The 14113-nt window shown below is 53.5% G+C and overlaps 1 protein-coding gene across 1 annotated transcript in view; it reads left to right on the top strand.

Annotated features, from left to right (window-relative positions):
* Window positions 1-14113, top strand: part of PAX7 (paired box 7) — a 92722-nt gene that overhangs the window by 59269 nt on the left and 19340 nt on the right. Inside the window, exons 6-7 of the mRNA XM_033842367.2 lie at window positions 2066-2231; window positions 3386-3588. Of these exons, the coding sequence (XP_033698258.1) occupies window positions 2066-2231; window positions 3386-3588 (369 nt within the window). The remainder of the gene's footprint in view (window positions 1-2065; window positions 2232-3385; window positions 3589-14113) is intronic.

Genomic DNA, 14113 nt, shown 5'->3' with positions numbered 1-14113 from the left:
GCCCAGAAGAGATGGGAGTGGTTCAGGGTTATTTATCATCTGTGTTACTCACCTTTGGGGATGTCTCTCCACCTCGGAGTGTAGGAGCCCCACCCTTTGGGAAATGCTGATTTAAAACAAAGCCGTTCCCCACACCCTCCGTCTGAAGCAGGGAGCAGGTAACACTGCCTCAGTCGGACTGGCAGACATCTATCCCGCTCAGGACGCCCGTGGGGAAGCCCTCGCTGCCTTGGGGAGGTGGGGAAAAGCCAGGACCTTCATTTTATTTGGGAGCCAGTTTTTGGTCTTGATTTCGCTGCCACATCTCCTTTTTCTGTGAATCCTTAACGGAAGGAACAGCTGCCCTGTTCATCCAGCTTGGTAAGCTGAACACCGTTTCTCCCCTCGGAGAAAGGACAGCCGATACCAGGGGCCATAAACACCCCTCCGTCCCTGCTGAGACCGCCCTCAGGTCAGCAGACATCGTCCAGAGGTTTGGGTGTCTTAAGTGATCCATGCCAGGGGATCCGTGTCTTCACCCACCAGTGGGGGGACTCCCTACTGAGCCTTGTGGCCAAACACCAGCAAAGGCACACCAGAGCCATCTCTGCCTTCCACTGTTCATTTGTTTGTTCGTTCATTCATTCATTGATTCATTCATTCAGCAAGTATTCCTATAGAGCTGTGAGCCATGGGCCAGGCATTCTTGGCTTCTGCCTGTGAGGCTTAGGGCCTGAAGGGGAAACAAAGAAACAGATAAAGACAATAATTGTTTGTATGAGGCAGCTCACAGCTGGAGGCCTCCTGATAGAAGGGGATGGGGACCTGCCTGGACTTACTTTTGAGGCAGGGATTCCTCATTGGAGCAGGGGGGAGGCATTTCTGCTGAGCCCCGCAGGCTGAGGAGCCAGCCCTGGAAGAGCGTTTAGGTTGGAAGGAACATCTTGTGCAAAGTCCAGAGGTGGAGAAGCATTCTCTCACAGCAGCCCCGTTTTTCACACTCATTCTTGTATTAATATTTCTCTGGTTTGTCCCAGGGAATTTGCTGCAAATCCAGACACGAAGGTTCTAGGAAGTCAGACTGATTGAAGTTTGAACCTCACATCTATTACAGACTAGTGGTGTGGCCTTGGTCAAGTGATTTGACCTCTTTGAGCCTCAGTTTCCCCTTCTGTAAATGGGACTAGAAGGCCTCACGGGTCTATGTATGGACAGACGTACGAAGAGCTAGCACAGGTCTTGGAGGAAAGGGAGACCCAAAGATGTTAGATTGGGCTTCCCTGGTGGCACAGTGGTTGAGAGTCCACCTGCCAATGCAGGGAACACGGATTCGTGCCCCGGTCCGGGAAGATCTCACATGCCGCGGAGCGGCTGGGCCCGTGAGCCATGGCCGCTGAGCCTGCGCGTCCGGAGCCTGTGCTCCGCAACGGGAGAGCCCACAACAGTGAGAGGCCCACGGATCGCAAAAAAAAAAAAAAAAAGATGTTAGGTTATCTTCCCACTGGTGCTTAATCAATCCCTGTGTCTGTGGAAGGTGGGCTTTCCTAATCAAGGGGGCCCATGCAGCGAAAGCCAAGCAGGGTCTCAGGCTCCTGACAAAGAACTAGACTTTCACATCTGAGTGTGGCAGGTGGGTCTCAATTCAGGTGGGTTCTGGATATGCGGCCTCCTCCTTGGGGGCTTCCTGGAGGAGGTGAGGAGTGAGCATGTGTATGAACAAGGGTGGTCACACATCTTTGAGGGCGGGAGCAGCTGCAGGGAAAGAGCACTGGACTGAGAGTCACTCAGACCCGGCTGTGCCTCGCCGACCCACCCTGTCACATGGACAAGTCCCCCACTGTCTCTGGGTCTCAGTTTGCTCATCTGTAAAATGGGGATCATGATAATGACCTCCTCATTGGGCGGTCGGGAGGACAGAATGGGATTGTACCTATGAAATCACTTTGCAAACTGTTCCGAGTTGCAGGGAGGTGAGGATCTCCTCCCACGGAAGAGGATGCTGGCTGGATGGAGGGTATAGCCGTGCCTCAGCTCCCTGCCAGGAGCCAAGCTGAGGGCTGTCCATGCTCCGCTCTCCATCCCCCAGGTCTGGTTCAGTAACCGCCGTGCCCGCTGGCGTAAACAGGCAGGAGCCAACCAGCTGGCAGCATTCAACCACCTTCTGCCAGGCGGCTTCCCGCCCACCGGCATGCCCACGCTGCCCCCCTACCAGCTGCCAGACTCCACCTACCCCACCACCACCATCTCCCAAGGTGAGTGCGCAGCCCCATCCAGGCATCTCAGCCACACCTTTTCATTCCCCTCCACCCCCACCCACTCCTTCCTTCCTTAACAAAGAAAGAGTAAGAGGGTGTTTGGTTTCTCTTTAATGGCTGCCTGGCTGCTTTCATGGGGACAGACTATTAAGACAGAAGAGATGGGGTCCTGCCCTTGAACTACTAGGCTCTGCACCCAGGTGAAGATAAACAAGGTCGCCTCCATGCACCTGTTTAGAACAGAGCTTCTCAAACTGTAAAGTCACATGTGTCTTCTGGGTCTTATTAAAATGCAGAAGAGATGATGGTGGGCAGAGAAGAGTAACTCCCCTCCCTCCCTGGCTCCTGGCCCCCAGTCTGCCCTCCCCTTCCCACCCTCCGCCCCCAGCACACATTAAGAATCCTGCTACTTGACTTCGGCCTCATGGAGCCCCATGGCCTCCTCTTAAAGGACTGGCAGGCTAGAGTTCTAGAAGCTGAGGAGAGGCCTCCCTGTGATTTTTGATGAGAAATTGAACTGTGGCCAATGGTGATGGTCCCATCTGCCGGAAGGCCTACGTGGAGGGGCTGGGACAGAGAGGAAGAGCAGCCCCGCAGCTAGGAACAGAACGGCAGTTCAAACTCTGACCCCCCACTCACTAGCCTTGTCACCTTGCACAAGGGCCCTGAGCCCACTGAGCCTTAGTTTCTTCATCTGTAAAATGGGAATCACTATTGCTTCATACCTTTAGACACTATTTGTAAGAGCACCTGGTGAGTGGTCGGCACTCATAAAGCGCTATGGGGACAGGCCTGGGCAGATTGACACAGTCCTCACGGAGATCTGACTTCCAGTCCAGATAATGTTTATTGAGCACCTACTATGTGCCAACCACTGAGAACAAGGCCAGCACGTAGTGGGTGCCTAGAGGTTGTCTGGAATGTTGACTGGTGGTCAGTCAAGACTTGCCAGTCCGTAGTGTCCTGCCCAGAAGCCAGTCGTCCCATCCCAAGTAGCAAGAGAAGGTGGTCCCCTCCCCGCTCCATCTGATGGAAGGAGGCTGGGAGAAGGACGAGGCTCAGGTCTTGCCTTCCAAACAGGAAGTACTTGCCCTCCCTCGCCCTCTGGGGTGAGGCCACTTGCTCAGGCCCTCTCCTGGGTCTCTCCACAGATGGGGGCAGCACTGTGCACCGGCCCCAGCCCCTCCCGCCGTCCACCATGCACCAGGGGGGCCTGGCTGCGGCCGCTGCAGCCGCAGACACCAGCTCTGCTTACGGAGCTCGCCACAGCTTCACCAGCTACTCCGAGAGCTTCATGAACCCGGCAGCGCCCTCCAACCACATGAACCCTGTCAGCAATGGCCTGTCTCCTCAGGTAGGTGTCCCCACACCCCGCCCAAGGTCCCATCACCAGATGATCGCCAGTCCAGCCAGCGAGGGCTCTGGGGGACACAGGCTGACTCTCCCTTGGGGAAGAATGGCTGTTGGACACCTTGAGAGAGTTTAAGTGGGAGGCGGGCATGCTCCTTCCACCTGCACTTGTCACTATTCTGTGACCCTTCACCCTGGGTTTATCTTCTTCAAGCCACAGACCTGGGTGACCCAGCGGGCAGATGCAGAGAAAAGGTTTCCATCACAGGTTTCCATATTTCTCACCACCCAGAGCTTATTAAACTGGCCCATCACCCCCCTCATGGCTGTTCAGTCCATAAAAGTCAGGCATTTTCGGTGCGTTGATGGAAGCCTTGCACCATTTCCTATGGGATGCTGACTGGTTGGGGCTTTGTTCTAGAATCGGGAGTCTTTCCTGGATTCCATCCTGGGCTCCGTCTCCCACTTTGGTCACTAGGCGTGACCAATGAGTGAAAGAAAGGACCATGTACTACTGGTGGAGAGAACTGTGGCAATGGGTGGGGAGGGGAGGGATGGTTCTAGCCTGGGAACTCTACTCTCATTGGGTCTTGGAACTCTGTTTACTCACATGTGGTTGGTTGCTGGTTAAGTCACTCATCGCCTGACGGTGCTATTGGAAGCGGTGGGACCATCTTTAGATGAAGCCAGAAAGACAAGGCTGAGGCTGATGTGGTTATTGGAGGGTTTGGGGAACAGGACTCAGTGATGCTCGAAATCCTAGTAAATTGGAAGAACTGCTGAGCTCATTTTTGTCGCTATAACAGACTCTCAAATATCTGTGGGGGAAAGAATTGAATCCAAGTCTCATTTTACCTTGCCTCCCATTTTCTGAGACACCTCTGTCATGTCTGTGGTGAGAACACATGGGGTGCAAACTTATCTGAACAGCTGTAACGTGGTAGAAAAGGTGAGGCTTGGAGGGGGTTTAAATCCCAGCTCCTCTGCTCAGGGTGTTAGGCTAGTAAGCATCTTTGAGCCTTCGTTTATCTCCCATTAAACAAAAGAGTAATTAAACAGAGAGCTGCTAACCTCCTAAGAGGGGTGTTCTCTGCATTCAATGTGCTAACAGGTCAAAGCACTTAGCACAGAGCCAGGCACAGAATAGGGGCCAAATAAACATTAGTTCTCTCACCCCTGCCCCGCACCCACCCCCACCACCCCGGCCATTCCAGGACAATATAGTTGGTATGAGAAATGTGTTACCTAAAGAAAAGGACCAAAGAGAAGGTCAGCTACATCCCCCCAGGCCACTTCCACCCAGCTACCTGTTTTTGTAAGTAAAGTTTTATTGGAACACAGCCATGTCCGTTCATTACGTATTTATTTATGGCTGCCTTCGTGCTACAAGAGCAGAGTTGAATAGTTTCAAAAGAGATCACACGGCCCGTAAAGCCTAAAACTGGCCCTTATAGAAAAAACTGGCTACCGTTGGTCTAAAATATTCCCCCAAATGTTCGATTTCTGCATGTTTGGGGGTCATTCCTATTTGCCTCAATTAACGTGTGTCGTTGAGGACTAACTGTATTTCAGTTCCATCATTTACTTATGGGTAAGATCCCTTTCCCTCTCTACACCCCAGTTTTCTCATCCGTGAAATGGGGTGATGTTAGCCCCTACCTCATAGGGTTGCTGAGGACTGAATGAGATGACCTAGGTAAAGCACTTAGGCCAGGTCCAGTGCAGAGCTGAATGCCCGGTGAACCCACGCAGCTGCAGGGAGAGCTCCCAGGGGTGAAGCAGCAGGTCCTCGTGGGCCCCACATTGGGAGGGTGATGCAGCCTGTAGACCAGAATGTTTTTCCAGTAGAACCTAATTGGCCTGTTTGGGGTTCAAGGCCACCAGCGCCATCTCATTAGTGCCGAGGACTAACTGGCCAAGCTAACCTTCCAGAGCCAGGTTTAGACATGACAGGATCCAGAGCGGGCTGGGTAAGGATGGCTGCAGAGACCCACAGTGTCCACACTCGAGAATGTGGTCCAGGCCTGGCCTTATGGTACAAAACATATTGGAGGAAATCTGAAGAGGGGTGTTGAGATCAAGTGGGCCTCCAGCTCACTTTACAGGTGGAGGGCTAGGACACGGCGGCTGGGCCTGAGAGTCCGGGGCACCTGGCTCCCTGACCACGGCTCTTCCCATCTCCACGTGGGCTGAGGTTCGTCCCCAGAGCAGCACTTCTGTCACAAGACAGAGGAGAAACTAGCAAATTAAGGGGCCCCTGGCTTCCGGAGCCTATGGTTCAGCAATGGTATTAAAGAGAAGATGTTCCACGCACTGTCTGAGCCCAGAATTGAACCTCAGGGAGGGAAGCAGAAGAACGGAGAGAGCCTGACCCACTAAGGTGAGCAGCCAGACCAAAGCCGACCTTTTCCCCACTTGAGCTGGACCCTCACCCCTCCTCTGAGAGACCCTCAAGGCTTCCGCCCCGTTCCTCAGGGCAGAGGGGCTGTGCGGGGCGTGACGGATTGCGTGAACTTTGGATACCCATCGGGAGGTTCCCACCAAAGGTGTGAAGACAGATGGAGGGTCTGCCAGGGGCCGAGGGGACCAGGAGGTGAACAGCTGCTAGAGGGCAGGGAGGGGGCTGCGTGCGGGGCGGACGTGAGGGCAGGGTCAGGCTGTGTGTGCTTCTGCGTGTGTGAACCTCCGGGTTAGGCTACAAATACTTCCTGAAGGAAGGGGGCAGCGAGGGGGTGTTTAGGGTCTCATACAGAAATCCCTGGCGTTTCCCTGTACTCCTTCCCCCATCTGACAGGCCAGCTACACATGGTCAGCAATCTCTGTGGTCTTGGGGTTCTCCACCAAGAGAGGTTCATTACCATGTCTGTCTTCCCAGCAGGAGGGGTTTCTCCATAGCTCACCTGGGCAACAGGGGGAGGGTGGGCCCCACTTGGGCTGCGGGGCCAGCATACCCCTCCCTCATCCAGGATCGCAGGTCCACGGTTGCCCAGATAGCCTCGGCCCTTGTTCTTAGAGAAGCCCAAGGGGATGCGGTCGGGGACCCAGCTGGGGCTCTGCTGAGCACCTGCTTGTCTCACCAACCGGCTTGCCGCTGCGTGGAGAGGACCTGCCTCCTCTCCGTGGGTTGCCCCGGGTCCTGGCCTCAGACCCAGCCTGGGAAGTGGGTGCTTCCAAGCCTCAGAGCCTCCACGGAGAGTCTGCCCAGCAGAATCTCACAGAAAAGCCATTTACTCATCTAAGCTCTGGGCCTGTCCTCTGGCTCTAACATAACACACAGCTATGGGGTGCCGGCTATGGGCCAGGCACTGTTCTCGGCACTTGGGATAAATCAGTGAACACAGGGATGAAGGGCCCTGCTCTAGTGGAGCTGGCAGTGAACAGGACAGACAGACAATAAACATAATAAAACAGCAAGGCATGCAGCATGTTTAATAACAACGGGGATGAGGACAGCTAAGCTTTCTGAGCCGCTGTGATGTTCTGACCCTCTTCTCAGTGCTTCCTATAGACTAATCTACCTGAGCGTCAAACCCTGGGTTCACGCGTCGTTTCCAGAACCCGAGATTGTACCCACTTACACTGCCCTCCTGCCTCTCAGAAACGCCCACACATGCTCTCTTTTTGAGAGACTGGCTGGCGGCGAGGAGAAATCATCTCGGAAGCCAGTCCCTCCTTCTCAGTGGAAGGGAAAGCTCCTTCAGCCCATGTCATGGATGAGAACACTGAGGCCTGACTCAGGTTAGGGGCCAGCAGGCAGAGCTGAGTCATATGAGAGGCTTAGATGACCTTGAGGCTTGGTTCGCTCGGGGCCTAGGCCCTCACCCACCCCCAGAACCCAGCCTGGTAGGATTAGGGACTCAGCACGTGGATGGCCCTGGCTTTGCTTGGAAACAACTCTTAGAAACAAGCTCAGGACAGCTTAGGACAAAAGGACCCTTTTGTGACATCACTTCGAGGGATCTGATTCCTGCAGGTGGATCAGTTCATACCAGCCCACGTGTAGGAATCACGAGCAGGGCACAATTTTAAGGGCGGTGGGCAGAGGTAGAAAGGGGACACCCAGGTCCTTAGAGATGCCCCGGTCTGATGGGGGAGACACAGCCCCCAACCTGAGAAGCTCTCAGTCTGAGAGGAGGGACACGACTCTGTCCTCAGGAAACCCCTTGTCCTTAGACGCCCCAGTCTGGTGGTGGAAGCACAGCCCTGTCTTGGAGAGTTCCCAGTGTGATGGGGGAGACAGGCCACGGGGGCCATTCATAGCCGCAGCACTGACCAGTCAAAGCTCCCAAGCAAAGCATCAGGATCAAGGTTCTGCCGTTTCCGGGGTCATGTGAGCTGAAGGCCACAGGCAGGCTGCCCTGTGCTGGGGTCTTCTCCGGGGCCTGTGCAGATGTGTTACCAGGGGCAGCCCGAAGCAGGAGCTGCCTTCTCCCCCAGGCTTTCTTAGATGCGGACTATCAGAGTTGGCAGTGGAAACTGAGGCCCAGAGAGGGGGAGAAAATTGCCCAGATCACACTGTCAGGTTAGCAGCTGAGCTGGGACCCGCACCCAGGGCTCCAGACACCTCACCCACAGCTCCCGCCGCTGCTTCATGGGAAGGGGGCGTTTCTCTCCTGCCACCACCCCTCCTCTTGCCTCTTCATGACGTCCCTTGCGCATCGTCCCCTTTGTTCCTCTCTGGAGCTTAACGTGGAGGAACCTGTAAAGGGATTTACATATTTACAATTTCCCCCATGTGGAATTAATGAAAGATAGTCTCTAAGTGTGAAGTTAATCACACGGCTGTGATCACAGTACGCCAAGCCTCGTTGTCCTTTCCCTCCTGTAATAGTTACAGTGACGGCTTACGTAGAATGAACGCTTACCGTGGGCCAGCCATGAATGGGCTAAGTGTCATACCAGCTCTCACTCAGCCAGTCTTGGCGGCTACCTTGTGACCTTGGTTTACAGATGAGGAAATGGATTTGTCCAGGGTCATCCATCCATCCGCCCATCTAACAAGTATTAATTAAGCCCTACCACATGCCAGGCCCCGTGGTAGGTTCTGGAAAGTGGCAAAGCTAGGATTCAGATGGTCTGGCTCCAGAGCCCACTAGGCTGTTCTCTTTTATCTGCCCCGTAAGATTGGTCCTGTGGTCCATATGGGGAAACTGAGGTCTGAGGCCACAGTGGCAGTTAACGGCATGGTCAGGTTCATGGTTTACACCTTCAAGCTCCCCCTTCCTCCCTAGACCTGTAGGAATAAAGCGCAGGGCTTTTCAATTCTTTATGAACGGGGTCTCCAGAACGCCCCTCCATGGTAGAGTCCCACCACTGCCCTCCTGGCATCCTTTGAGGCCTCCAGGGGAGCCAGTCCAGCAAGGAAAGACACCCCATCAGCTGATCACCTATGGGATGCCACATCCCCTGTCAGCACTTTGCTTCTGTGAAGTTACTCTGGCCCCACAGAACTTGGGAAGAGAGACTCAGAGAGCTTAAGTAACTTGCTGAAGGCCACAGAGCAGGTGAGTGGTGGCGATGCAATTCTAAGGCAGATGTGCCTGACCCACGCACCTCACCTTCTCATCACCCTCAGCGGGATGAGATGGAGAAACCTCTCACACTGCGGACCTGAGCCAGGGCCCTTCGCGCGGTGGCCACTGGAAACTCCCTTTGCCTTTTTCTCCCCTCACTTCCTCTGTGTGTTTTTTTCCCCTTTATTGGCGACACCGCGTTTATAATAAGCATTTAAAATGAGTCTTGCTGGACCAGGGACAGGGAAGGAGGAGGGCGTAAGAGATTTGTCGGCAAGAAGACGGGGAGGGGGATCGTGGGGTGTTAAATAGCCCAGAATTTTTAAAAAACTGATGCAAATCACTGGTAGGAGAGAAAATTATGTGCAATTACGTCCTGATATTGGAAGGTTTTGCCTAGCCCAGGCAACAAGATCTCATTAACAAGCAGAAAATAAGATTGAAATGGTGTGTAAAAGGGCTGAAAAATGAATTTGAATGCTGCGTTTGTCCACAATTACCCCCTCCTTCACACATATTTTATTGCAATTTTTTTATTATTCTTAATCTCTCCATTCCTCAAAGCAGATTGGGGACATCCTGGCATTACTGGGGCGTCGGGAGGAGGTGTGGAGGATTTCCTGCTCCCCTGAAAGGAGACCCTTCTCTCGCACATTTTCCAAGGTTGGGTTTTGGAAGGATCAGAATTCATTTCTCCGGCTTAGCGGGTTGTAGGAACATGAGGCTTTAACCCCAGCCGAGTGAGCGCGCCTCTGGGCCCCGCCCAGCCCTTCCTTTTCCTCCCTTCCTTTTCCTCCCTTCCCGGCGGCGGCCCCTTTGCCTCCAGCTTCCTTCCCTTCGCCTTCTCAGGGTCTCTTCCAGGCTCATCCTTTCCCGGGAAGTCTCTCCTGGGAAGCCTGGGGCAAGAGAAACGGCCTGACCTCTGCCAACAAGCAGCCCTGAGTTGGAGTTCTGGTTCTGCCACTATCTGAGTTGCTGTGTGGCCCTGGGGCAGCTTGCCTAACCTCTCTGGGCTTCCTTTTCCTCATCTGTAAAAGGGAGTGATAATCCCTACCTCTCAGGGGGTGCTGTGAGGACTAAGGGAGATTTGAGTACAGTGCCTGGCATGTAGTAGGTGCTTAATAAATTCTCCACCCACCTCCCCCGTCTGTGCCCTGGCCTCCCAACTCTGTTTTACTGCCACCTCATTTCTTCTATCTCTTTCCCCCTTTCCTTCCCACCTGGAAAATGCCTGAGTTGGTTTCCAGTCTTGGGAAGAGAGGGTGACAGGGTGCAGGTAGCACCCCTCTCCACAGAAAGCACAGGAAAGGCCATCTTCCTCCCTCCGCCCTCAGGTCCCAGGGAAAGATGAGCTGGGATGGAAGGAGTGACCGGCTCCAGTTGGAAGGACAGGCTGTGACGCTGGTTTTTCCCAGGATTAGGGGAAAGCTAACTGAATCACCTCAGCCACCTACCCATTGCTCATGGTGACCACTGGTGATGGTGTGGGGTCAGGGGTCAGCTTGTGGAAAGGACCGAGAACCTGTGGCCAGATTTTCTTGGACTTGAAGCCAAATGCCCTTTTGCAGTATCTGCCCCCCCTGACTGGCTTTCACTGCACCAGTAACAGCCCAGCTCCCAGACCTCCCCCACATCAGCCAGCCACATCTGCCAGCCTGAGTCACAGCCCTGATCAGGGTACTAACTGGAGGTCGTGAGGAGCGTCCACTTACCTCATCAGGCCTCCGCACACCCCCAGTGCCCCTTCCCCACAACTCCCGGCCAGGCCCACCCCGGGACGAGGATGAGCTGCAGGCTCAGAGAATCAGCCATGGGGTCCCAGGCGTCCTCAGTCCTTCCAGCTCCTGGGCAGACAGACCTGCCAAGACCCTGCTCTCATGTCCAGCTCTGCCTTTGGCCATGGTTAACCCACCAGTGGGAAAAGCTGAGTTATTTCCCCCCGGGCGGCTGGCCAAACAAAGCCACCTGCTCACGTCAATCAGAGGCCCAGCTCCAGCCCACAGGGAGAGGCCTGGGCAGAGCCTCGTCTCCTGTGAAAACAGACTCGTGTTTATGTCTCTGCCTTTCTCACCCCTTTTCCTGGGTGGAGGGGACTGAGTGGGTGGTGGACAGAAAGATGAGACCGGAATCAGGAACTTTCCAGAATACTGGTGATGGAGGCGGGTCATGCCTGTGTGCAGGCCCTGCTAGGAATTGGGGGGTCTAGCTTATGGCCTGGCTTCTGGGTGACTGCGGGATCTTTTCTTTTTTCTAAAGATTTTTTGATGTGGACCATTTTTAAAGTCTTTATTGAATTTATTTCAGTATTGCTTCTGCTTTTTATGTTTTGGTATTTTGGCCCCAAGGCATGTGGAGTCTTAGCTCCCCAACCAGGGATCGAACCTGCACCCCCTGCATTGGAAGGAGAAGTCTTAACTACTGGACCGCCAGAGAAGTCCCCAACTTTGGGGTCTTTTTACCATTGAGGGCAACCCTGGCTTTTTCTCCTTAGAGGACTGAGTGGGATTCTGGGAAGACGGTATTTTGAGCTCATCTCCCTGAGTCTGGACAAGGGCTGTGGATTGAGGGCTGCCCTCAAGGGATGCTCTGGGCCTCTTTTTTGTCCACTACTGATACATCTATAGCAATCAAGACCCTATACCTTGAGAAGATGTGGGCAGGAGCTGACCTCTGCCCCTCCCCATGAGCAGAGTAAGGCCTGGTATAAACAAGCGGGAAAGAGGAGACCTAGATGTTTCCACACACCATTTGATGTCAGGGACCACGGTCTTCAGTAGGACCCCAGGCGAGGCAGTGGTACTCTGTGTATGGTGATTCATTCTAGCGACACACAGAACTCAGTGTCTGGCCCATAGTAGGCCTCCAGCAAGTGTTGGTGAACCCCCAGGAGTATTGCAGGCTTGACTACACACAGCTGTGGTCCGTACCCAAGAGAGTTTTGAGGCAGCTGATCAGTTAGTTTGAATGTTCGTATGTTCAATTGCCTTCAAATTCATTTCTCTGGCTCCTGTTACTAACACAATGTATAGGGAGGCACAAAAAGGAAATAACACGTGTCTGTCTCTGCTCTTACCGAGTATGTTTTAGGGGAGACAGTACTACCCCCATTGCACCACCAAAGAGCAATGAGAGAATCAGTTATTGACAGTTGAGAGGGATTTCTGGTCAGACAGGATAGGAAGAGCAGAGGAGTTTGGAAGAGGGAGGGCATTGTCAAAGAAGGCTTCCTGGAGGAGGAGTCTCAAAGGGCAAGGTAGCATTTGCTCAGGGGAAAATAAGGGAAGGGGTAAGAGGTTGGTGCAGACTGGACAGCAGCAAATAATATGGCAAATGCTAAAACAGTGTCTAATTCAGATACATCATGGGCTGAGTGAAATGATCATACAGACTAGGTTTTGGATCCCAGGTCTTCTATACTTACTTGCTATGTGACCACAGGCAAGTTACATGAGCTCGCTGAGCCTCAGTTTCCTCATCTGGAAGATGGGGCCAATACTGGTCACCTTGTGGGATTTTGAGGAATAAATGAGACTATTCATGTGAATACCTAAAACTATGCCTGGCAATAGAGGGAGAGCTTAATAAGTGACAGTTTTTCCCTCTTCGCTTCTCCCTGCCCTAATTAGAAATCGGGGGCGAGGGGAGGGAGGAGAGATGGATCGGGAGTTTGGGATTAGCAGATACCAGCTATTCTATATAGAACGGATAAACAACACGGTCCTACTGTAGAGCACAGGGAACTACATTATATCCTGTAATAAACCGTACCGGACAAGGGAGAAATTGAATTAGCCATTCTTTTCTGGGACTGGAGGTCCGGCTCAGCCCAGGCCAGGCCTGGTCACTGGCTGGAAAGTCAGGTGGTCTGAGTTCCCTCCAGACTTTGCTTCTAACGCACTGTGTGACCTTGGTAGATGCCTCTTCGCTCTGGGCCTGAGTTTCCCTATCGGTGCAATGAAAGTGAGAAGCCAACTTCTAGTCAGGAACCTTCCTGATCAGAGTCCGTGATTCCCGTGGGTTCTTTGTATGAGCACGTGAGTCCCAGCCTCTAGGTCTCTGGGTGGGGCCAGCCTTCCTCTTCACCCTCCTGGGGCCCCAGCCTGGGCCTGGGGAGCTTCCCAACAGGCTGGGGCTTTAGCCAACCAGACCTGCCTGGCTTGGTGGGAAAGAATGCAGATAGCGGATTTGTCCTTCTTTCTGATTAGCACGGGGCTGGGGCCTCTGAACCAGACAGTCCCGGCAGATAGAGGGGAAGAAAATGAGAGAGATTAGCATTTAATACAGCAGGCAGACTCAGAACTGCTGAGGCCCGTCCCTGGGGTCCCCAGCAGGAGGGAGGCAGGGCAGCCGGACCTGGGAGGCCAGGCACGTACCCAGATAGGAGAGGCAGGAGTGACTTTGAGGGTCCCCAGAGGGCCATACTGTCCCCTGCCTCCAAGCCTTGGCACCTACTGCTCCCTCGGCCTGGGTCTCCTCCACCATCCTGTCATCATCTCAGACTCACTCTTACTTACTTTTAAAGACTTGGTCCCTTCCAGGAAGCCCTCCTGCACCCCCTTATGCTGGGTTAGTTGTGCTTTCCCTGTGCATTGATCACATTTTATCAGTATATTAAAAGTACCTGTGTTGGTAGACAAATACTAAGTGATAATAATAATGGTTCCATTTTCTGAGCCCTTATACCACAGGCCAGGTGCTGTGCTAAGCCCGTTATACGGATTATTCCATTTAATCTTCATAACATCTCCTTTGGACGGGGAGGGCCTGGAATGATTTCTGTCTTACAAATGAGGTGGTGGACAGTGGCACCATGCAGTTTAAACAATTTGTCCAAGGTCAGGAACTAACAAGTGTCAGGGCCTGGACTTGAACTCAGACTGCCCGGCCCCAGTGACCATGCTCTTAGCCAGTACATGTCACAAAAATGGTCTGTTTCCCACTCGCTGGTGAGATCTCTGAGGGCCCCAAACTCTTTGATCTCAGCTATTCCCAGTGCCCTAAGGGGCAGGAGAGGAG

The sequence above is a fragment of the Tursiops truncatus genome, chromosome 1 (assembly GCF_011762595.2).
Source record: "Tursiops truncatus isolate mTurTru1 chromosome 1, mTurTru1.mat.Y, whole genome shotgun sequence".
Classification (NCBI taxonomy): domain Eukaryota; kingdom Metazoa; phylum Chordata; class Mammalia; order Artiodactyla; family Delphinidae; genus Tursiops; species Tursiops truncatus.
Note: the sequence above shows the minus strand (reverse complement) of the source record. Positions and strands in the feature narration are given on the sequence as shown.